Source organism: Geotrypetes seraphini, chromosome 2 (genome assembly GCF_902459505.1).
Source record: "Geotrypetes seraphini chromosome 2, aGeoSer1.1, whole genome shotgun sequence".
Classification (NCBI taxonomy): domain Eukaryota; kingdom Metazoa; phylum Chordata; class Amphibia; order Gymnophiona; family Dermophiidae; genus Geotrypetes; species Geotrypetes seraphini.
This window is the reverse complement of record NC_047085.1, coordinates 421,615,445-421,641,645: the sequence shown is the minus strand read 5'-3', so window position 1 is coordinate 421,641,645 and position 26,201 is coordinate 421,615,445. Positions and strand designations below refer to the sequence as shown.

The 26,201-nt window shown below is 42.0% G+C and overlaps 1 protein-coding gene across 8 annotated transcripts in view; it reads left to right on the top strand.

Moving 5' to 3' along the window:
• Positions 1-26,201, top strand: part of ANKIB1 (ankyrin repeat and IBR domain containing 1) — a 280,095-nt gene that overhangs the window by 51,328 nt on the left and 202,566 nt on the right. For 7 of the 8 annotated variants that reach the window (XM_033931149.1, XM_033931147.1, XM_033931152.1 and 4 more), the window contains exon 3: positions 16,989-17,289. In XM_033931149.1, the coding sequence (XP_033787040.1) occupies positions 16,989-17,289 (301 nt within the window). Of the gene's footprint in view, positions 1-15,516; positions 15,571-16,988; positions 17,290-26,201 lie in introns of all 8 variants that reach the window. The other variant, XM_033931155.1, reaches the window with a different exon arrangement.

Sequence of the window (26,201 nt, the reverse complement as noted above, 5' to 3'; positions counted from 1 at the left end):
CACCTCGACATAAGTTGAGATCTACACATTCTCGACATCAAACTTCTTCATCTTCATCTGACTGGTACTGTCATCATGCTCCCCAGACCAAAAAGCGTACGTCTCCATCTTCTCCTTACAGAGAGTCTCCTGGAGTTGGGGAGGTTGATTCAGATCTTTCTGTTCATACTGATACTGATCTTGAACCCATGTTGTCTGCTCCAGAGACGTATGCTATCCCATCAGATCCATCTCTTCTACCGCCCAGGTACAGATCACCTCCTGAAAGATTATCTTTCTCAAAGTTTATCAGGCACATGGGAAAAGCTGTGCCTGTTAAATTAGTTAGTCCTGAAGGATGATGGTCTAGTAATGGCCACCACCTATAAATCCACTCAAATAGTATCTTTCTTCAGACCTTCAGAAATGCCACCATCCACTCCAATAATCTTCATAGTGGTTGGATTTAAACATTGATTCCTCACCGGGTCATTTATGTTTATAAATATTTTAAATAGAAATGTGTTCTCAATTCACTTGACATGTATTTTAAATGTAAAGCTAATACTTAGCTAAAGTGGTCCATTCAAAGGGATCAATCGCCAACATGTTTCACCCTGAACGGGTTTCATCAGGACACAAATCCCTCTATCCACAATTGGTTTCCCACAGCACGACCACTCCTAATTTTATCCTCTCATTAAAATAATACTTTGTAAACTTCTTGGGTATAAAACTGTTAAATTAGTTAGACATTGAACCAAGAGTAGAGCTCCTTGAGGCATTGAATTTCAATGAGCCTCCTAAAGAGCTCCTTAAATTGCCTCTTCATACTTTATTAAATGAAGCTATGTTTAAGAAATGGGAAACTCATCTCACTCTTCTTATAGCTCTAAGAAAAATTGATTCTTTGAACAGAATATAGTCGTGCCTGGACTTTGATATGCCACAGTTACAGCACCAGTCTTTGCTAGTTTAATCAACTCTTAAAAATCCTCCAGCCCAAGAGTGTATGCTACTGTGCCATACCATGGATACGTTTGGACACCACCTTTTCAAGAATTCTAACTTGACTAGCAGAGTTCTCGGCTATAATTTCTTTATGTACTTGTATCTTAAATAACTCATAAAGAGAGTGGCTGATTTTGAGCAATATATTCCATGTTATTGCCTTCCAGAGTTTCAGGAAACTACTCATAGCCTCTTTCAAACTAGAAAATTTATGGCAAGATCAGCTTTTGATCCATTTGATGTGACAACTCGAGCATCAGCTATGTCTATTGCCATAAGATGTCTCACATGGCTTAGGGTCTCTGACCTTGACATTAACATTCAAGATCATTTAGCCAATATTCATTGTTTAGGTGCTTTTTGGAGTTTGTCTGATTCCTTTATTGGATGATGACATCTACCCTCAGTTATTAATTGCTGAGGTGGATTATGTGACAGATGCTCTATATGACATTTTTAGAGTCATGAACAAGTTTCTGCATACTCGATCACCACGTGCAGAATGCTCTAGATTTGGCAGTGGGCAGGAGATTCGGTTTCCAAGGCCACTTTGAGCAGGCTAACTTTTAAGGGCCAAATGCTCTTCAGCAAAGGATTGTACTATCTCAGGGGCAGTGTGTTGGATCGTTGGCCTAATCTTTGCCAGACAGTAGACCTCAGACCTCGAGAGGGTCAGGTTGTGGTAATTTTCAAAGTTCTTGGAGATTTTATTAGCCTTCGGTGGGCTCCTCTGCTCAGAGATCGTATTACAGTTCATGGTAGACATACAGCAGTTCTAGGTAGGCTCAGCCTGCCTGTTCCCACCCAGTAGCAGCCTCTAAAAAGGCTCAATTATGCCAGGCCTGTAGCTGCACTTCCACTTATGGGTGGGAGGCTGAAGTTTTTCTAGGAGGCTTGTACGCAGATATGCTCAGACAGCTGGGTATTAAACATTATTCGAGAAGGATACAAATTCTTTGACCCTGAGGGACTTATTTGTGTACGACCCAGTCGGTCAACCAGAGAAGGCGGTCAAAGTGCAAGCAGCAGTGAGAAGTCTAATAGATATCCGGGCTGTAGTACCTCTACCAACAGAAGACTTGGACAGATACTGTATATACTTTGTCATGCCCAAAAGAGACTTTGACAATTGGAGACCAACCCCGGATCTGAAGTCGGTAAACACAGCACTAAAAGTTCCCTGATTCCACATGGAGACCATTCAGTCAGTCACTGTGGAGGTGACACCAGGGGAATTTCTAGCCTCTTTGGATTTGACAGAGGCCTACTTGCATTTTCTTATCTTTCCAGACCACAGGAAATTTCAGAGATTTCATGTGCTAGGAAAACATTACCAGTTTTCAGCATTGCCCTTCGGTCTAGCAGTAGCACCTTGCACCTTCACCAAGATGATGGTTGTGGTAGCAACGCACCTATGCAAAGCGGGAATTCAAGTGCATCCATATTTAAACAATTGACTGAGCAGAGCACTGTCTAAGAGCGAGAAAGCAATGACACAGTGGTCCAGCTCCTACTAAATCTAGGCTGAATCAATTCCTGGAACATACTTAATCCTTAGAGTACTTGGAAGCAGTGTTCCCTCTAAGCGGGCGGGTGTTGTGAGCAAACTTTTTTCACTGTGAGCTAAAAATATCGGGCGCCAGCAAGTTATGAGCCAAATAAATATGTTGCTTTCTACCACAGAACTTCCTTACGTTTGTATGGAATCTATCCCCTTTCAACTTTAGAGAGTGCCCTCTCGTTCTCCCTGCCTTAGCTACTAAGTCTATTCCCTTCAGTACCTTGAATGTTTCTATCATGTCCCCTCTCAATCTCCTCTGCTCAAGGGAGAAGAGGCCCAGTTTCTCTAATCTTTCGCTGTACGGCAACTCCTCCAGCCCCTTAACCATTTTAGTTGCTCTTCTCTGGATCCTTTCGAGTAGTACCGTGTCCTTCTTAAAGTACCAGTGCTGGACGCAGTACTCCAGGTGAGGGCGTACCATGGCCCGGTACAGCAGCATGATAACCTTCTCTGTCTCTTCAGTCCAGCATCTGCCACTTCCATTCACTGTCTGTCTTTCCCTGCCATCTCTCCTCCTGCCCCCCCCCCACCCCCCAATTTGGTCTAGCATCCATCATCTTCCTTCTGTTCCCCTCATGGTCTGGCATCTCTATCCTTCCCTCCCCCCTGTGGTTTTTAGCATATCTCTCTTCTCATTTCCTCCACTCAGATCTGATCATTCTCTGCTCTCTCTTCCCTTTTCTTCTCTGGTCTTCCTTCTCTATTTTCTGCCTCCATCTAAATTAAATTCTTTCTTACTATTTAGTCCCGTTTCCCTCTTTTCACTGTGTCTACACACAGCTTGTCACCCCTTTCCCTCACCCCTCCATTATCTTACTATTTTCTTCCCCCTTTATTTATCTCCTCCTTCCATCCAGTATGTGTTCTTTCCCCACTTCCATTCAGCATCTGCTCTCCCTTCTCAACTGACATCCATCTGCCTTCTGCTCTCTCTCCCTTCTTCTCACTTCCATCATCTGTCCCCTTCTCTCTCTCTCTCATCTCCTCCATTCCATCATCTGCCCCTTCTCTCTCTCTCTCCCCCCCCCAACTTCCATCATCTGCCCCCCTTCCCCTCACCTTTGTGGGTCACTTTCTTTCCCCTGAGGGTGGCTCATGTCACAGGGGAAGCTTTGGCCGAGCAGAACCGCTTGATTGACAGTGGAACTTACTTGATTGATGTCGATGCTGGGGCCCGTTGCCGTTTGAAGGAAAAAAAAAAGGTGGAAAAAAGGAACCTGTAAAGGCGAGAGGAAGGGAAACCTCCAGGACAGCTGCTTTTTGCCCTCCTTCAGCGGCCCAAGAGTTCAGACCAGCAGCGGCAGCTCTGTATGCTTTTAACTTCGGCACAGAGCTGCCCCTAATCAATAGTTTAGCGCGGTTTCATGAGGCAGCCTCGGGGCCTTTGATAGCCGGCCCGCTTCGATGATGCGATGTGGGCCGGCCTAGCAAAGGCCCCGAGGCTGCCTTATGAAACCGCGCTAAACTATTGATTAGGGGCAGCTCTGTGCCGAAGTTAAAAGCATACACAGCTGCCGCTGCTGGTCTGGAGGTGCGGAGACAAGGCAGGAGGCAAACGCGGTGGAAGGCAGGAGTCCCGGCGAAGGCAGGAGTCCCGGCACAGCGACTGCAACAGGAAGTTGCAAGTCAGCTGACGCCGGCCTTTCGTTGCGGCGGGGACCGAATCCTTCGTGGACCGGCAAGATTTTGTTTGCGGACCGGCGGTTGAAGAACTGTGCTCTACACTGTGTGCGCTGCGACGAGAAACTTGTGCGCTGCGAGGTAATATTTTGTGCGCGTGCGCACGTCAACGCAGCTTAGCGGGAACACTGCTTGGAAGTTCAGCTTGACACGGCAGTAAGTCATGTGTTTCTACCAGAGCCATGCAAAGTGAAGCTAACCCACCAGATTTCAAAATTTATGGTGATGCAGGCACCTGCAGCATTGCACGATCTGCAAGTGCTGAGTTTGATAGTAGCAACCATAGAGATCGCTCCTTTGGCAAAGGTTCACCTATGCCCGCTACAGGACACATTGTTGTCTCGCTGGCCTCCACAGAAGGATTCTCTCCAAATGCCTTTGACCTGGGTGGAGGATGTGTGGCACAGTTTGCATTGGTGGCTACAGCCGAAGTCACTGGCCAAATGCCTACCTCTCCACATATCTTCCTGGGTGATTCTGCTGCCAGTCTGTATGGCTGGGGAGGCCACTCGGTTCACTTAGTTCAAGGATATTGGTCAGCCTCGCAGAGGAAATGGTCTGTAATAGCCTGGAGCTGAGGGCCATCCATTTGGCACTACAGATGTTGCAGAGAGTCCTGGAAGGCAAAGCAGTCAAGGTCTTCTCAGACAATGCAATAGCAGTGGCATATGTCAACAGACAAGGAGGCACCAAGAGTGCTCCTTTGAAACTAGAGGCCCAATTGCTATTTCATTGGGTGGAGATCCATCTGCAGGTGCTGTCAGCAGCACATATAGTAGGAGTGGACAATGTGAAGACAGACTATCTCAGCTGACAGACCCTGGACCTGGGGTAGTGGTCACTGACCCAGAAGGCCTTTGACAGCATTGTGCGTTAATGGGGACATATGATGTTCGATCTGATGGCGTCAGTCAGCAACAAGAAAATATTGCATTTCTTCAACTGAAGATGAGAGCCCAGAAGCACTGGAATGGACTCTCTAGTACAACTGTGGCCGGAAAAGGGTCTATTGTATGTATTCCTTCCCCCCCTCCCCCTCCCCCCCAGCACATGATAGGCTGGGTCATTTTCAGAATTGCAAGCCACCCGGGATTAGTAATCCTGGTTGGCCCAAATTGGCTGTCTCGGCCCAGGTACATGGGGCTAATTCAGTTACAAAGAGACAGGTGTCTCATCCATATCTTCTCTAACAGAGTCCAGTTGCCCTAGAGGACCCGGAACATGGGCTTACAGCATGACTCTTTGAGTGGAAGGCCTTGAGGTAAAGGGCTACTCTTGTTAACTTAACCCCCCCCCCCCCCAATATTCACAAATCCCAAAACAGGGCTTTATATTGCCATTCAAATGGTACTTAGTTTAGTCCCTAGGTTGGGTCTGCTGTTTCCGAGTTCAGCTAGGATTGGGGATGTTGAGGCAATATTCTATATGAATGAATAACTATAATCTGTGGATGTGACATTCAAAGACAGTAATGTGGACCTATCACTAGCCTGTATATTTTAAGAAAATATGTGGGTAATATATGAGGTATTTTATTTATTCATTTATTTTTTGATTTCTCACCACTACTCCTTGTGACACTGGGCAAGTCAATTAACCTTCCATTGCCTAGTACAAAATAAGTACCTTTATATATTATATAAACCACTTTGATTACAATCATAGAAATATGTAAATCCCATCCCTCTTTCCTTCCCTAAAAGACTGATAATCTCCCTCTCACTCACTACCAAATCCAACTCACTGCCAAATCCAACATCTCTCCTCTTCCTTCAAGTCCATTATCTCTTTCTTCCCTTCCTCTCTCCCCTCCATCCCCATGAGTAGTGACACAAACTTATTGGTGAGCAGCACCAAATTTTCTCCTGGCTGTTAGAGCTGACCATCTTAACCATAGCTTCCACTGGTGGCTTCCTCCAGTTTTGCTCGTGGGTCTGCAGCTCATTCCCCTCCCCCTTCCACCTGGGGTTCTGTGTCTGACACCCCTTTCTGGTCTACCTTAAAGATTGTCTTCTGTTGATCCTCATCAGTAGCAACATTGCACATACGCTGCTTCGCTCTTCTCTGAAGCTTTCCCTATTGCCTAACTTGCTGCCTCTTATACGAGGTATCTATTACTTCCTGTTTCTATATGGATCGGAGGGAAAACTTTGGACCAGACCGCAGGCAGCTAGTGTGCAATGCTGCTGCTAGAGACCAGCAGAAGAAAGACGACCTTTAAGGTAGAGTGGCGTGGCAAAGAGGTGGTTGATATTGAATCATGGGTGGGAGGACAAGCGCCAGATTCTGGTGAGAATGGGAGTTGAAAGTTGAAGAGGACATAAGAGATGTTTGGAAGAAACAGGAGATGCTGCAACATGATTTTTTTAAAATCATGATTTAATAACATATTAATCAGTTAACTGTAACGTGCAGTCCTAATTTTTATGAATAGTCATAAGTTCTGGGATATAATAACATAAGAATAGCCTTACTGGGTCAGATCAGTGGTCCATCTAGCCCAGTAGCCTGTTTTCACGGTGGCCAATCCAGGTCACTAGTACCTGGCAAAAACCTGAATAGTAGCAACATTCCATTCCACCAATCCAGGGCAAGCAGTGGCTATGGACTTTTCCTCCAGCAAATTGTCCAGACCTTTCTTTAAACCAGCTACGTTAACCGCTCTTACCACAACCTCTGCATCACATTCCAGAGCTTAACTATTCTCTGAGTGAATTTGTTTTAAAAGTATTTCACTGTAACTTTGAGCATCCCCTAGTCTTTGTAATTTTGAGAGTAAAAAATTGATCCACTTGTACTCTTTCTATACCACTAAGGATTTTGTAGACTTCAGTCATATCTCCCCTCAGCTGTTTCTTTTTCAAGCTGAAGAGCCCTAACTTCTTTAGTCTTTCCTCATACAAGAAGAACTCCATCCCCTTTATCATCTTTGTCACTCTTCTTTGAACCTTTTCTAGTTCTGCTATTTCTTTTTGTGATAAGGCGACACGAATTGAATGCAATACTCCAGCAATCCATGGTGATGACAGCATCGTGTTGTGATGAAGCTTTGAAGAAATGGGAATAGAAAAGATTGTGAAGATCAGGGGGAAATATGGCTAGTGCAAAGAACAGGCAGATCCTTAAGGATACCTTGCACCTGCCATCCTTTTTGGATGGTACATAAATAATAAATTTGGATTAATGTTCTTAATATGGATTTATGCTTTGTGGTCCTTAATTCCTTATTCATATGATGGATTAATTCAAACATTTGTTTCTGCTGCTATTGTATACGTTTTACTGATTGAAATTTAGTTGCTACATTGAATCTATGGTAGGGAGAAAACATCATGTGACAAGGCAGTTTGAAAGATTTGTGGTTGGTTCTTAAAATATAGGCTGATCACATTTTAATACAAAAGAGAAAGCAACATGTGACATCTTGATAGTTTATAAGAAGGTATATTTGTCTATATATGTTTGTTATTGAAATGTGTGGCTGCATAACTTGCTTGCTTTTCTCTTTTGTTCAAAGATGGATTTACTATACCTTGTGACCAGTGTAGAAATAGGGGATTATGGATTATTTCTAAAGCATCTCTTTTAATAACACAAGCTTTGCAAAAGCTTTCACCTTTGTACATTTTTCACATTCTGCTGTCTTAATACAATTCAAAATGCATTAATGTAGGACTTTTTCACTGCTATACAACATGATCTATGCATTTAATGAGAAAAAATATAACCGTATGTTAAAAAGGATTGAATTTTTAGCTCATATCTCTTTCAGTAGTAGCTCAAAATGAGTTTTATTCAGGTACAATAAGTATCATCCTGTCTACATAAGTTTACGATCTAAGTTTGTACCTCAGACAATGGAGTGTTAAGTGACTTGCCCAAGAGAACAAGGAGCATCTGTGGGATTTGTACTCTGGCTTCTCAACCCTTTAGGCTAGCCCTCTTTGAGATTAAGAAATCAAGAAGTCTTTATTGGTTGAATCAAGAAGTATATGAAGACTTAGCAATTACTTGTGAAAGTACCTTTTGCAGCAGTATCATCTATGAGTCATTTAGGATAGATACAGTATTTACTAGCTTTGCACAGTGGAATGGGGTAGTATTTGCTTTTTCTGATTGACAGAAAGCTCAAGCTATATGGAGTTGGCTAGGGATCATCTGGACTGCAGTCTTCAAGTCTTTCCATAAATTTTCTTTTCAGTTCTGAGTTTTGACGAGGCCATTCAAGTATGTTCACTTTCATTTTGTTGAACCATTCCATTATTGCCTTTGCTTTATTCTTAGGATCGCTGTCTTACTGTAAGGTGACTTTCCTCCTCAGTCTCGGGTGTATGGCACATACAAGGTATCCTTAAGGATCTACCTGTTCTTTGCACTATTCATCTTTCCCCATGATCTTCACAATCTTTTCTATCCCCATTTCTTCAAAGCTTTATAACAATGAGACGCTGTCATCATCGCCATGGATTGCTGGAGTTCATACTATGTAACATTTTAAGGCAACCTATCAAGGTCTGTTTGGAAATTCTTTTTTATGAAGATTGTGGCACCCAAAACCATAGGAAATATTTGTGTACCACATTTTCTTGGTCTCTGACTGCATTTCTTGGTACTTGATCTTCTCTTTCTCCACATGATTCACAGAGTAATCCCTTGGGACTGACACCTTAATGATCAATGTCATTTTGGTGTTTTTCTTTTATCAATATGTCCAGTATCCTTGCGTTCAGCTTTTATCAGTCAGGATAGGGATCAAGCAATCATTCTGTCTACATTTGCATTATGCAGTACATCATAATATCAAAATCATGTTGTAAGGCGCAAATATCAGACTACTACAAGGTGCTTGTTGAAAAAACAGTTTACAATTTGAACTACAAAGATTGCATGCTACAAAGATGCCAAATCTGTCCCGGCAGGGAAGCACTAAACAGTTTATTTGGAAGAAACATTCAAGGATTAGGATCAGGATGAATCAATTGAATTCAAACAGTGGATCTATACTGATCACGAAACACTAGAAACAAGCAAACTAATATTGGATGATTTTATTGGCAAACTTGCAAACAAACTTTGGAAGCTGACAAGTCACCACTTCATTTCAAAGTATCAAAGTGAATACTTGAATTCCTTGAAAGCCAATTTAGAAGAAAGTGAATTGATCGTTCTGATGGATTTTGCTGAGAATTGTTCTTTTGTTGTACAAGATATGGCACAAGATTTTCATTGGGGAAAATTCACAAGCTACATTACATCCCTTTGTTGCTTACTAAATTGATGAAACTCATACCATACAAGTCATAAACATTTGTATCATCACAGATCACATGCAACATGACTCAATATCCGTTCATGTATTTATTCAAAAGCTGGCTGATATTTTGAAGACAAAAATGTTCTCAACCTGTGCAATTATAAAAGCAATTTCAATATTGAAGCGACAAAATTGATGGAACAACAAAAAGATGGCAGCTAAAGCTAGCCTTCAAAGACCATCAAATAACCAAATATTGACACCAAAAGGTCTATTCAATTTCTGTGACAAGAACATATATGGAATTAAATACATGTTTGCTTGCAAAAAAGAAATTGATGATGAAAACAAGAAATTTCAAGAAGAAAGATGACAAGAAAGCAGCAAATAGCTGAAAGTAGAGAACATCATCATTTTATACCACTCGACTCAAACATCATTCGTGAGTAAAGTGTCAAATGATATTACATACTTCATGGCCGGATGGACACTAAAATGCCGGACTTGAGAATATTACAACTGTTCCCCAGTTATTATATTGTTTGCATTTACGATAACAGATGGTGGACTGGCAACATTGTTGAAGTATCAATGGAAGAAAATGATGCCTTGATAAAGTTTATGCACATATGTGGCCCTGCTAATTCATTTTACTGGCCAGAAAGATAAGACATTTGATGGATACTGGAACAACATCTCATTTCCTTGCTCTCTGCACCATCAGTTACATCATCTGGGCGACAATATCAGTTTTCAGAAACTATTTTGGCAAATATAACTTGTAAATTAAATAAAATGCAATGAAGGAATAAACACAGTAAAATCTTCGGCTTGGGAACCAATAGAAGATACCCAATTTAAGCTTGGGAACCAAGTTTAAGTTACTACTACTGCTAATTATTTCTATAGTGCTACTAGACATACGCAGTACTGTAAATCAAAACGAAGAATAGACAGTCCCTGCTCAAAAGAGCTTACAATCATAGTGCTCATGTGGGGGAACTGCAGAGGGAATAACAAGACAGACATTGGTGCTTAGAAGGTGGGTTGGAGTTTGAAATTGAAAACATCTTCAAAGAAGTGGGCTTTGAGTCTGGACTTGAACACTGCCAGAGACAGAGCTTGACATACCGAGTCAGGCAGTTTGTTCCAGACATACAGTGCAGCAAAGTAGAAGGGACAGAGTTTGGAGTTGGCCATAGAGAAGAAGGGTACAGATAAGAGAGACTTATCTGATAAGTGGAGTGCTCAGGGGGATATGTGGGGAGAGATACTGAGGAGCTGTGGAGTAAATGCACTTGCCTAATCATTGGCTTGGGAACCACTTAAGGCTTTGTAACCTCGACAAAGAAACCAAGACTGCGGGCTTGGGAACCTGAACCCACCTGTGACTAGCATTGCAAACCTATCTGGTGTGATTTCTACAGTGATGAGGTTGCTGGTTCAAATTTATTGAATTGGTAGTGGCAATGCCACCAAGGACCATCGCAATCAAATAATTTCCTTATAAAAATGCAAATGAACAACTTGAAGAGCTACCATATTTGGATGTTAATGTACTATATGCCATTATCACACAGAAACTTCTATGATCTTTGACCCTTATTTTCAGGCACTGTTTGCTTGTATTGAAAAACAAAACCAACTTTTTCAGGGCCTTTGAAACATGCTGTTTATAATTAAGCTAATTCAAATATGTGTTTAATTTTTTTTTTTTTTTTTTTGCAAAAGCTCCATTTGGTGTTTTTTTGAGTTCTTGCTAAATTTATTTTGATCTCTCATCTATTTTCATGCTTTAGCTGTTACTTTCAATTTATTATTGGAGCATACGAATTTAAGGTCTTCAGTTAATGCAGCATGTTTTGTTAGATCTTCTTGATGATCTTGATCCATTTTGATACTCATCTATCAGACACCTCTGCTCACAGTGATTTTCATTTTTCTTTCACTACGATTTTCCAAGGAGGAGGCATTAGGTTTCTCTTTTTCCTCTATGCCTGCATCCATTTTTTTTTCCCATTTATTTACATAAGCCCATGTTCTATAAATGACACTCATAGGCGCCCTATCGATGCTTAAGTGAAAACCGCAGTTTAAAACACATTTTAAAATTATTTTAAGGCACCTATCAGCACTTAAAAAATTGGCTCTGGAAGGGGAGCTCTTTTCATATAGGGATAGCATGATGGGCATCATGAGGGGATAAGGAAAGAATGCTGGACACCATGGGGGAAGGCTCACATATAAACAGAGATCTAATTTTGTTTCACTTTTTTGGTCAAACCCCCCCCCTCCCAAGTTTATATTAGAGTATATGCAATAAACAGGAGCAACTGTTAAATGATCAGTAGTCATTTGTCATGAAGCATATGGGGATAGACTTCAAAATCTCAATATATATCTTAGGAAAGATGAGAGAGGGGAGAGATATGATAGAAATATTTACTGTAAATTCCTACATGGCAGAAATGCACAAAGAGGTACGCCTCTGAACTAGAGAATGACATGGGGACTGTTTACCACAGTAAACCGTGGTCACCGCAGTAAATCTGCAGGAATGGAGACATTTGCAACTGGTTTACCATGGGCGCGGTGAAAAGTCTTGCTCCTGTGTTAAAAATAATTGCACTTGTGTCAGATTTGGCATCTCCTCCCCCAGCTCCTCTTGCGCCTATTTTACCTTCAGGATCTAGCCATGCCACGATGAAGACAGAAGGAACCCAAAACCAAAGCCTGAGACCAATGTGATTTGAAGAATAAAATTACCAAACAACAAAAAGTAGAAAAAAATTAATTTATTTTATATTTTGTGATTAGAATATTTCAGATTTGAAATATGTATCCTTCTAGAGCTGGTATTAGACATAACTGGGGACCGCAAAGCTTAGGCTGTGCTTCTTTAGCTTCCAGCTGGCTTAGGACTCACTCTCTGACCAGGGGGCAGTTGCCCTAGTTGCACTCCCCTAACACTATTCTTGCCATGTGTGCCCAAAGTATTCTGTTAACTTGATTTTTCTATGTAGCAATAGTGGAGGGGATATTTGTGAAAGGGAGGGGAGACGGGGGTTTTGTTGATCCTTGCTCTGTATTATTTATGTTTTTAAAATGACAATTATGCTTTCATTACCGCTCTTGACCTTGTGCATACGTGGCGCTCATTACATCCGAGGGAGCGGGATTACTTGCATCTCTCTAGGGCACATGGTACTTATTCCCATTTTGGATTATGTTTTTGTGCAGCGGGGGCTTTCCCCCATATTTCTTCGGTGGTGGTGGGCCCTGGGGAGGTGTATGATCATTGCATGGTATGGATTAAACTGGAGTTCCACGCTTTTATTGATAACAGGGGGTGTGTGTGTGGAGATTTCCCGCTTATTTATATAAGGATCCTCAGTTTTCCAAGTACTTCCACATTAGGTGGGAGGAATATGCTCGCAATAATTCCCATCTTCGCTCTGACCCGTTTTTGTTTTGGTCGGCGGGGAAGATGGTGCTCCGGGGAGATATAATTGCATATGTCAGTGCTCGTAATAAACGGTTGGCTGCTGGTATTTTAGGTTTGGAGAAACGGGTCCGGAAACATAAAGGGGCGTATGTTAGGGTTGTTGACCTCTCAATTGGCTTTGGACTCAGTGATACACGAGCGAACCACACGTATGCTACTTTATAGAAAGTCCAATATAGGAAAGATGTTTTTCAGCTCTCCGTGAAACCTTCTATTAGGATTGCTCAATCGGCCCTCAGAAATGCCACCAGTTGTTCAACTAGCTTTCATAACAACTGGCTTTACACATTCAATCTTCACTGGGTCATACTATAATAGGTTTTCACTCAAAAATGAGATTAGTAATGTTATCACCAATGCTAAGGTGTATCATTTATGTATATTTTAGTACTTAGCTTGGGTGGTAAACAGCAAGGGACCAGCACGCCAACATGTTTCACCCTTGGGGGTTTCCTCAGGGCAACAATCCCTTCATTTAGAATTTGCTTCACAACATGGCCACCCGTTAATCTCTACCAAGTTTTCCACTCTTTTGGCATCCAGGCTGGCCGCGATTCTTCTATAGTTGATAAGGGAGGAGCAGGTGGGCTTTGTTAGAGGCCGTCAATCGGTCTTGAATGTCAGGAAATTGCTTATAGCTATGGCTTACTGCCATCGTCATGAGGTGCACGCTGTGGTGGTTGGCTTGGACGCCGAAAAAGCTTTTGATAGAGTGCTGTGGCCTTTCTTGTTTGGGGTCCTTTCACATTTGGGCGTGCAGGGCATGTTTTTACAAGCTATTAAAGCTCTTTATCATAAGCCCTCAGCTTGTGTTTTGTTGGTGGTTAACAAGGTCCAGTCTCCTCCCTTTCCCATTGCTCGCGGAACCAGGCAGGGGTGTACCCTTTCCCCATTGCTTTTTCTTTTAATGTTGAAGCCGCTTCTTTCCTTGATTTGGCTGTCCCCAGATATCAAAGGGGTTTCGCTGTCTGATGCCAGGGTTAAGACCCTTGCCTATGCTGATGATCTTCTGCTGGTACTAACTGACCCGCAGGAGTCTTTACCTGCCCTCCTGGATACCATCTCTCGCTTTAGGGCCTACTCTAGGTTTACATTATATTATCATAAGTCTCAGGCTCTTCCCCTTATGAAAATCATTCCTGTCCTCAGTGATGGAATATGAGTCACACTGTTGTCTGGATAGAATCTTTTTGATGGATAAGGTAGTGCAAGAGATGACTGCACATGTCTGCACTTAGAGCCAGCATTATGAATAAGAGGTCTGATTTTTTTTTTTCTCCAGTGCATTAGGTGGGACCTTCAAAATTGTCTTAGCGTCAGATATGTTCAAGTGCGCTGAAATCTGTTTACTAACTCAGAAGCTTCCAAGGAGGTTCTCACTATGTTGGAAGATACCTGGTGCTGCACTTTTGTGGCTTAAGTTCACTGCATGAGGATCAAATTGGGCACCTTCTGTATGGCAGTTTATAGTTACTGAACCACTGGGCCAGCCTTAATCTTAAGTCTTTCTGTTAGTGTTTACCGTGTTTCCCCGAAAATAAGACAGTGTATTATATTAATTTTAGGCCCCAAAACGCACTAGGTCTTATTTTCAGGGTATGTACATGATCATCTCTCCCTTCCTCTCCTTCACCCCAATTCTTCCTCTTTCTTTTTTCTCCCCCACATGTGCAGCATCTTTCCTCCCCCCCCCCAATCTCTCGTGCAGCAGGACCTTTGCTCAGCTTCTATCCTTCCATCCCTTGTGCAGCAGTACCCTTGCCCAACTTCCATCCTTCCATCCCTTGTGCAGTAGTACCCTTGAGCGAGCCCCCCATCCTTCCCTCCCTCCCATCTGAACCCTGCTGACCGCAAGCGAGCCCTAATACATACCTCCCTAAGCAGCGTCGAGCCAGCAGCACTCTAAACAGGCTGCTTTGGCCTTGTCCGTCTGTGAATTCACTCTGCCACGTTTCAGTAATGCAGCAGAGTGAATTCACAGGTGGACAAGGCCGAAGCAGCCTGTTTAGAGTGCTGCTGGCCTGATGCTGCTTAGGGAGGTATGTATTAGGGATCGCTCGCGGTCAGTGGGGTTCGAATGGGAGGGAGGGAGGGAAGGATGGGGGTTCGGCTGCACGGTGGGTGCTCGGGGGGGGGAAGGGCGGTGCTCGCTCAAGGGTTCTGCTGCACGAAGGAGGGAAGGGGAACTGCTGGCGAATCCTAGGATTAGTGCTTATTTTTGGGGAAACACGATAGGTACGTGCCACCTTTTATTGTTACCATGTGTCTGCTCGTACACCAGTATTAGGGCCTTTCTCTGCAGAGAGAATTGATTTATTTATTTTTCGATAAGCATTGCAATGCACTTTGTTCCAGTCAGGAAAGTGTAGCATATAAATATAAATAATATAAATAAAATTTATATCTTAGGGGAGAGAGCCTTTGATACACTGGGGAAATGGAGTCATCCTTAAATTTTTAGGAGCAGATAGGAATCGGCACTAACAAGACAAGAAGACTAAAAGTCACGCCTTTTATTCCTTCCAGTCAACAACATCTTGGAAAGAAAGAAGTTAACATAAGGAACTGAAAATGTTTGAGGTAACTGACATGGAGATAATCTGGTGAAGATACATTGAATGTGAAAATGGGCCAGATCCAATTAAAGGTTTTGGAGAAATGATCTCCCTAGAATCTTACTGAATGCATTTCTGTGGGAAAAGATGTTCTTCCCCACCATGCACCCCACTCCCCATCCTTGATGAACTACTTCTTGGTGATTTAAATGTATATTTCATTTTCTTTGTTGTGAAATCTGACAGATTGAATCAAATAGCTCTTAATGATTACCGTGACAGGCTTTTACAAAGCTACACTGCTGAGCAGCACATGCTAAATGCTGAGGCGCCCATAGGAATAGAACAGAAATGGCATTTAGCATGCACTGCTTGGTAGCACAGATTTGTAAAAGAATCCGAATGTATACTGCCAGCCTTTGCCATTGACAATGGTACTGTTAGTCATCCTTTGAAAGCTGTTGACAGTGACATCTAATGGTCTGATATATTATTGCACTGTGGGTTTGTTATTTTTTTTTTTTTTAAATTATGCTTTCCAAACTACCACTCTATTCAAACTGCCCCCTCTTTCTCCCCTCCAGATTATAGATATATGTAGACATCATAGCTACACATAGTGACATGCACAGATAGGGGTTGGAATTAATTCAGCAAGCCATCTTCTTATGCTTTTCTCTCTCTTGTTGTTGCACTGGAAGTATATACTACAATTTGTTCTTTTTATTTTATTTTTTGCTTTTGCTTTACATAGATTAGTTTTTTTTGAAGGATGCCTATATTGACTTCAAACTTAAAGCTATTCTGACTTGAGGAAGGGAGGTTTTAATCTTTGGAAATTGGTAAAAATGTGTTACGTTAGTGTATTAAGTTAGTCTACTAAAGTGGTATTTCCTTACATTTGTTTTTATTTAATATTACATTACTTTTGAGTCTAGCCCACATATATGAAGAGCATTCAATAATTTATCTACCTCAGTAGGAAAGAAAAGAGCTTTTAAAAATTTTTTGTTTTATTTTTCAATATAGTTCCACTTTTCCTGCAATGACTTTAAGCCCTTTGAAAAGAATTCTTCTGTTATTCGCACTAATGGGCTTATTACTGAGTTGTACGCTCAAATTGAGCATGTGCCCAAATGCATTCTTAAACCCCATTTATAGAATTCCCCTGATGTGTTTGTCTACTGCTGCTGTCGGTTACCTATACCTGCTATAATCTCCCCAACCCTGAAATGTCCTGTCTAAATTAGATTGTAAGCCCTTCTGAGCAGGGACTGTCTATTGTATGTTATAATGTACAGTGCTACGTACGCCTTTCAGCGCTATAGAAATAATAAATAGTAGTAGTAGAAGTAACAGTATTCCAGAAAATAAATTCTCTGGCACAGCTCTGAAAGTCTTTGAAATTAATGACATCTTCTTTTTTTCTTTTCTTTCATAAAGGACATTCCTGTTTACTAAAGATGGCAATCCAAACAAACGAAATGTGCACAATGAGACGGCTATGCACATGCTGTGCATGGGACCCCAAATTATGATCTCTGATGGAGCGCTCCATCCTCGTTTGACTCGACCTTCTGAAGATGACTTCAGGAGATCAGACTGTCTGCAGATGATTCTGAGATGGAAAGGAGCAAAGCTTGATCAAGGAGAGTATGAGAGAGCAGCTATAGATGCTGTTGACAACAAACGAAATACATCTTTGCACTATGCTGCCGCCTCAGGGATGAAAGCGTGTGTGGAGGTAAAATTGGATATGTTTGTGTATGAATAGAAAGGCCTGAGTTCCTATCAAATCCTACTAATAGTTTAAATAGAGAATTAGATTATATTCAGGTTCTGTTCATTAGATGCATGGCTTAAGTAATGGTTTTGTCTGTTATCAATAAACATTTGAGAATAAAATTTATTTTTATTTATTGGGCTTTGTTAACCACCTTTATGAGAATTCACCTAAGGCAGTACACCAGGGAGGCCAACAACTTGCCAGCCTTATTTCTCCATCTATGCAACTTATATTTATAGAGCTGAATATCACGCTGGGCTCTCTAAGAACCACATTAATTTGCCTCTTAATATCTAGGTGTCGCCGGTGGTCTGCCTCTGTACCCAAAGTGATTCAATCCCCACCTAGCTGTACGCAAATCTCGAGCTAACTCTAAAAGTTTCTGGTCATGCTTTTTACTCTTGCAGGCCATATAGTAAATTATTTTTCCCTGCAGAAAATCTTTGCTAGCTTCCCAGTAAGTTATATCAGAGACCCAGAAGACTCATTATCAATGACATAATAATCCCATTGTTGTCTGAGGTAGGCAGTGAGCAATATCAGAATCCCCCCAAAAGAGAAACAAATGGTTCCATCAAACAAAATAGGTTGGGGACCAAAAGTCAAAGTATCAGTGGAGAGCTTCAAAAGAGTGTGTAGAGTGATGAGTGAGCCTTGCAGCCCAGCCCACCCCACTGCAGCCCATGGCTGCCGAGCACAACTCCAATATGATGAAGGGGAAGGGATATTCTCCAAAAAGTGCCGTAACTCCTCTGGCTTAGTCACGGTAAAAGAGTAGTTATGTGTGACTCGCACCTTGGTAGAATATTGAAGAGAGAATCTAATCCCTTTGGAATTGCAAGCACAATGGTGTCATGCCCTGTCTTTGCTTGGCTATTTTCTGAGAAAAATCATGAAAGAGCAGAATCTTAGCCCCAGAGCGTTCCAGCGAGCGTGACTTCTTAAACAAGTCCAGGAGCTTTGCCTTGACAACGTAGTTATGAAACCTTGCTAGTGTACTGCTCATAGTTTGGCCCTGTCATCATGCTCGCTTCACTGGCCCACGCAGTACACTTGCTCCACTGTGACGGTCCCACACTTCCTGGGAGGCCCAATGCTTGAGGTAGCCAGGTCTCACCAAAAGGAAGCAAAGCTGAGTTAGAAACACTCTCCGGCAGGCCAATAATTCTAATATTTTTCTGGCGGCTTCTGTTTTTGTGGTCATCCACTCGATCCAACAGCAAACGGACCTGCTCTTCCACTGACCACAGCCACCTCTCAGAGAAGACCTTATGATCTTCATGAACAGAGAGACGTTCCTCCAAGAGCTGGATCTGGAAGGCTTGGCCTGCAAGCGCACTTTTAACATCTTCCATTGACGTGTATAATTTTGCTAGCTTATCTAATAATTGCGACATATGCTGCATAGATACTTGCATAATGTCCTCCGCGACACCCGGTGTGACCTCTTCGTTTTGGGTAGTCGCCATCTTAGCACGGGAAGATATATCTTTATCATTTCCAGGCTGCGGTGTCTCCACTGGCATGCTAAGAACACCGAGGGACATGGAGAGCAGGAAATCAAGAAAGGTTCCCCCTAGAATTAGGAAGTAGTCAGCTGCTATTAAAGCTGGATTTCAGGGTTCAAACATTAGAATAGCAGGAGTAATCGGGCAGGTAGCACGGAGCTGAGCACTGTCACCAATCGGGCCCGCAAGGAGACTGCAGGGGCCGCCAACAGGTAGCAGCACGACCCTGGCGTGGCTCCCAAAGGGGGAGACCCTACACGGTAATACACGACTCTGGTGTAATAATAAGAAACCAAAAAGCTTTCAGACCATTGCAGTAAGTTTAATCCACAAAAAAAAGGAAATGAAACTATTTTAATGGCTTTCACTCAACAAGCAAACAGTTCATAGTAGCCAGTTTGTAGTCCAACAAGCAAAACTCAAGCTCTGCCCCAGGTAAGTAGCCTCAAGTTCATAATCATGTCCTGGGCAGCTCCATATTGCTCCAAACAAGAAAAGAAAACCCCCCCCAACAATTCCAGTCCATTCTATGGAGACCTGAGCTTTGGGTTATCACAGTCCTGCTCTTCACCAGGCCCTTGCAGTTTAAACAACAACAACAAAAACTTCAGAGCAATGCAGTTCAAAACTTTGCCTCTCTAGGCTGTAGCAACTCTCCAGTCCCTGGGAACTGGGAACAGAATTGCTGGGTTCACTTTTAACAATGGCTTTTAACAAGAACCCACAAAATTCCCTACCTGAGGTCTTCTGTGAACCCTCTCCAATTCTGGAAGTCACTGTCTTGCAATGCAGCAAACAAAAGAAAACCACACCAGCTTCCTACCAGCTCAGTCCCAGCTGGTGTATAGCAGCTCAATTAGTGCTGTGCACAATTCCAGCGCTGCTTTCATCCGAGCCCCCACTGCTGTGTAACAAAAAAAAAAAACCTTCTCAAACACAGTTCCTTGGTAGCTACTTCATCTGTAAATTGTCCCAACAAAAATATCCAAAAAGAGCAAATTAAATCACTGGCAGGAAATTGCTAAACTCACTTCCATAGGTTCCAGGGACTCAGCTCCAGGCATTGCAAACTCTGCTATCTCTATACATTCCTCTGGAACTTCCAGCTCTGGAGTATTCAAAGCTTCAGGGCACTGCCACTCCATGGGTTCCTGGCTTGTGCCTTGTCTTTGCCTGACCAGGAGAGTCCTGTCTGCCAGGTCTTCCTGAGCTGCCTGCTTCAGACTCTTTGAGAGCTGTTTAAAGTTGTTAAAGCCACTCCCTAGCTTAAGTGGCTGGGGCACAAGTTTCACTGCTCTCTGGCTCCCTCTCAATTCACTGGGGATATTACAGTTGCTTTCCTAACAGGCTCTGGTTCAAGAATAGGTTCTGGGTCAGAATCAGGCTCATTCCCTTCAGGAATAGGCAGCCCTGTCCTCTACAGCCTCTGAGGCTCTACCTTCAGCTGGTTTCCTGCCTCTGGGAACTGGTTTAGCACCTGACTTATAATGACAGGTTCATCCCTAGGGATGGAAATGTCACAGCACACAGACATCTGATCAGGAACTAGCTATCACGTGATCCCTGCATTCTGTATTTCTTTTTTCCATTTTTCCATTGTACTGCAACTTGTGGAATCGCTGATAGCACATAAGATTACATTACATTAGTGACTTTTATTCTGCCATTACCTTGCGGTTCAAGGCGGATTACATTAGAGGTTATCTGGACAATTCCAGAAGAGATTACATAGTTGAGCGGTTTACTTTGGGGGATTAAGATACTTCCTGTGGAGTTAGTTTGTCTTGATGGATTTCTTGAATAGCAGGGTTTTAATTTCTTTTCTGAAGGTTTTGTAGTCTGGTGTCTTCATCAGTAGATTGGATAATTGATGGTCAAGTTTCGCTGATCTCAGCTATTGTGACTTCAGTTGCATTCTTCCATCCCGATTCCATGGGGAATATCTATAATGCAGCTACTTGGTCCTCAGTTTACATGCTCATGCTCACTCCTATCTTGAATCTTTGTCCAGAAGAGAAGGTCACTTTGGCCAAGCAGTATTATAAAATTTATTTCCTTCTTGGCCAACTCTCCTTCCATCCCATTGCAGTAAACTAGGGAGTCCCATATGTGAGAATATGCTGCTTGCTTGTCCTAGGATAAAGCACAGTTACTTACCGTAACAGGTGTTATCCGGAGACAGCAGGCAGATATTCTCATATCCTACCCACCTCACCTGGTTAGCTTCTTAGCTTGCTTATGGAACTGAGGTACCGTGAGTGGGCGTCGGGTGAGAAGGCACTTGCATATGCGCTGTGCGGGCAGTTGCAAAGTTTCTTAAAACTTAAGTGACAGTTCACTTTTCATTCTGTCCATACGAGGCTCAGTGAATGACGTCGCCCATATGTGAGAATATCTGCTTGCTTTCTCTGGATAACACTTGTTACGGTAACTATCTGTGCTATTTGCCCAGTTCATGGCTTTAGTCACCTCTCTAAAAGCCCTTCTCCTCTGCAATGTGGCTGTGGCCAGAACCTGAAACAGCTCAATGCAGACTCCATTCCACTCTACTGTGCCAAAAGCACAAGCCCTCTGCAACAGCCGTTCCTTCAGGGCAAAGCTCTGGAAACAGGCCACGATGTCCCGGGGGTGATCCTGGAAATGAGGACTCAATGCCTGATGAGCTCTCTCCACCTGAGGATCTAACGAGTCCTCCTGCAACAACCACCGGGCCAGTCTTATCACCACCTCCTTCATGTCTTTGTAGTCCACAGACTCCAGCAGGCCCCGCACCCGCAAGTCCTCGAGCTTATCTGTCTGGACCTCCAACTCCGATCTTGCCTCCTCCAGACCCTTCTGCGTGCTCACCGCCCCTCCTCCACTGCATCCATCCAGATCTAGACCCCTCCACTCGGTTGCCCATTTCTTGGAGATCTGTCTTGAGCTCCTGAATTGCTTCTCTAATCTGGGACTTAACTGAAATGATCTGTTTTCACTTCCTCCACTCAAGCCATAAATCGGCTTTCGGGACTGACTCGCTGAATCATCATCTCCGAGTCAACATTCATAGGGGTAGGAACCACCTGATAACACGACGGGCCCACACCATCTTCCCCTGTCTGACCAGTGCCATGTGGCATACACTTCCCTGCTTTCACTCTGGATTTCACAAGTCCCTGGTCTGTGTCTGATTTTGTTCTTAACACCATCGAAACCTTCTGGGTATGTGCACTGATTATACCTTGAGTAAAGGAACCAAGAACCTCTGCCAATTCGCTCAATTGTAGGGGTTTGCTATGGCCAGAGATGGAGCACAGAAACTATGCTGCCATCTTTCCCTTGACATCGCTTCTTCCCTAAAAAGCTATGTTTTTATTAACTTTTTACATGTAGTATAGAAGGGTTCTATTTTAATTTCAAATGGCAGACTGTTTGAGTTTTAGGCAAAATACTGTGTCTTGGGTAATATCCAGATATAAGTGGGAGGGGGGCAAGCAATGAAGTTACTGTACAGTAGATTTAAAACAAACCAGAGAAAATATTTCTTCACTCAACGTGTATTTAAACTCTGGAATTTGTTGCCAGAGAATATAGTAAAAACAGTTAGGTTAGCAGAGTTTAAAAAAGGGTTGGATAACTTCCTAAAGGAAAACTCCACTGCTTATTCCTGGGATAATCTGCATAAGATAGAAACATGACAGCAGATAAAGGCCAAATGGTCAATCTTGTGTGCCCTTTAGCAGCTTCCACTATCTCCTCCTCACCCTAAGGGATTCCATGTGCCTTTCCCACACTTTCTTGAATTCAGACACAGTCCTCATCTCTACCACTTCCACTGGGAGACTATTTCACTCTTTGGGATCTTGCCAGATACTTGTGACCTGGGTTGGCAACCTCTATAAATAGATTGTATACAACTTCATAATTCAAAAACAAAAAAAAAATACAATCTTAGAAACTCTAAAGGCAATGTAAAACAATCAATATAATAAAGCAAGTGTTCCATCAAAAATTTGTAAGCAGTGAATCAAGGGACATATTTATTAAAAGCTTGTTTTAAAGGATATCAAACTTAATAACAGAAGCCAAAGATGTAAAAATCCTTCAAAACAATAATAAAACTTACCAACTTAAAACTGTGCTGATCATAGATTATTCCAGCAAATTTAATGATCTCTCTAGTTATTCCCATTTCTAGATCATTGACAAAAATGTTAAAAAGTAGCAGTCCCAGAACAGACCCATGGGAAACCCCACTTTCTACCCTTCTCCATTATGAATATAGACCATCAAACCCTACTATCCGTTTTCTAGCTTTTAACCAGTTTTTAATCCATAATAGGATATGACTTTCTAATCTCCTCATTCATGAGGTACTTTGTCAAATGCTTTTTGAAAATCCAAATATACTATATAAACTGGCTCACCTTTATCTGTAGAGGTGTTTCCTTATTTGCACCTGAAGGTTAGGCCTCTCTGACATCATCAAGCCTGAACCATTGTTTGCAAGAAATCTTTCCAGCATGAACCATGAATGCAAGAAGAGAAAGAAGAAAATATCTTTGCTGTTATGATGCCTGATGCATTCTTGGTATGTACCAGAACTGTATTCTAGTCAAGGACATCCAGCTATCCCTACATGCTCAGCCTGTGTGAATCTTGGGGGAGTCATGGCTCATGTGCTTCTTATCTAACGAAGGCGCCTTTGTTTCACGGCCTGAGCAAGACTCTATACAGAAAGGCTATTCTTCTAAGTTATGTTTCTGGATTGGTCCGGAGAGGTCATCTGATGAATCAAGTGGAATGTGCCTAATTATTAATTTAGTTTGTGTTGGGATATGAGGGAACTTGCATTTTATCATAGGTTTTCTCTGCACATCTTCGATAATAATTAAGACCTGGAAAGTTACCTCTTGTGACCCTCTGTCTGAGAGAGAGAACCGGACTTTATACAGATCTGGGTTCCATCACATAAAGGAAACCTTTGCTGCCAACCTAATTTACAGCTTCTCCAGTTGCTGACGGACTGTCCCTCAACAGAAGAATTTCTATATCTGCTAAGCTGAGAAAAGACGTCTTCCTTTCACCTGATTTAGTGCCACGGCCTAATTGGATGGTGAGAATAAGGAATTATATGTCTTTACAGCTGGGTTAGAGAGGGAATCCTATTGTTTTGGGATAAGGAAGTGAAGCACCTGCGGTGGTAAGCTATATTTTTAGTTGCTGCTATTCAGGAATTATTATTAGAAGGAATTATTTAGAGTGTAAGAATTAGTTTTACTCATTTATCTAACAAGTGTGGTGTGATAATTATGTACTGAGTTTCATATATGTATTCGGATATTATGTGAACAATAATTAGTTATTGCTGCTGGCTTATGAATTATATTTTTCTATTTTCATAATAAAGTATTTCTCATAGCCTGGGTCTCTGTGTCGTGTAAGTAGGCAAAGCTTGCTGAACCTGGATGAAATATTATGGTCTTCCCTAGAAAAGTAACAGGCACGTATTTGTTTATATAACTGATTAGTTAACCATAAATCTTACTACATAGCCACATGTTTATTCGCCCCTTTGAAGAAATATAGTAGATTGAGGCAAGATTTCCCTTGACTAAATCCATGTTGGCTTTGTCTCATTAATTTGTGCTTATGTATATGGTCTGTAATCTTGTTTTGTATAATAGTCCAGCTCCGACATTACTCACCCATTTATAATTTCCCAGTCACCTCTGGAACCCTTTTTAAAAATTGGTGTTACATCAGCCACTCTCCAGTCTTTCAGAATCATGCTGGATTTTTCAATTCTGTCAGTACTCTGGGATGTATACCATCTGATCCTGTGATCTGCTACTCTTCAATTTGTCAAATTGTCTCATTGCATCTTCCAGTTTTACAAAGATTTGTTTCAGTTTCTCTGACTCATCAGCACTGAATACTATTCATGGCACTAGTATCTCCCCCACATCTTCCTTGGTGAAGACTGAAGCAAAAAATTCCTTTAATCTCTCCACTATGGCCTTGCTTTCCCTGAGGGCCCCTTACTCCTCAGTCATCTAGCAGTCCAACTGATTCTTTTGCCAGCTTCTTGATTCTAATACAGTATACTTAAAAAGGTTTTTACTGTGTTTTTGCCTCTAAGATTGTATTGCATGCATTGAAAACACTTGAATCTGTTGCTAGTTTGAGCTGACTATTAAATTTTAATAAACATACCATAACAACCCAATCTGCAACAAACTCTCCTATAAAAAGACAACATTAAAATAGTACACTGGGCTCTAGAGCACAAATATACTTACTGTTGGGAAATTAGTACAAGCAGGACTGCTGTTGATCTCTAAAAAGGAATTACATGCTCTTATAATCCTACATCTTGGAAAAACATACAGAATATGGACAGATCTTCACACAATACAAAATAAAGACCTACAAATTAGTAACAATCCTGAATTATACTTGAACTGAGGCAAGGGTAAATGTGTGCTTGTATTATATTCATGTATACAGTATATGTTATTTTTAAAGTATATGGGTACATCAGAAGTCTGCCTCATTTCATCCAGACTATACCCCCCAAGTATGCAGGTCTTACTGAATGTTTGAAATATCATCTGAATAATTAAAAAGAAAAATGTGCCAGTAAGGTTGAAATATCATTTGAATAATTAAAAAGAAAAATGTGCCAGTAAGATGTGAGGAAACAGAAAAGTACTACTTGTATTTCCAAAGGTCTGTAGATCAAGGGAACTTAATGTGAAGCTGTAGGGAGATAGACTTAGGAAACTTGTTTTTTGGTTTGTTTGTTTTTTTTAATGGAAAGGGTGATAGACACTGGCAACACTAATATCTTACTGGATAGGTCATTTTGGTTATTATCTGTTGCTTTCTCCTTTGTTAATACATTGAATACCTCCTGTGCAATTTATAAGAACTATTTTCTCTGTGTGAAGCATGCTTTAGACATGGAAACATAGAAACATAGAACATGACGGCAGAAAAGAGCCACAGCCCATCTAGTCTGCCCACACTAATGGCCCACCCCCTAACTACCTCCATGAAGAAATCCCACATGCCAATCCCATCTTTTCTTAAAATCTGGCATGCTGCTGGCCTCAATTACCTGTTGTGGAAGATTATTCCAGCAATCAACCACCCTTTCGGTGAAGAAATATTTTCTGGTGTCGCCATGAAATTTCCCACCCCTGATTTTCAACGGACGCCCTCTTGTTGCCGTGGGTCCTTTAAGGAAAAAGAGATCCTCTTCCACCTCGATATGGCATGTGACATATTTGAACGTCTCGATCATGTCTCCCCTCTCTCTGCGTTCCTCGAGTGAGTACAGCTGCAACTTACCCAGTCGTTCCTCATACGGGAGATCCT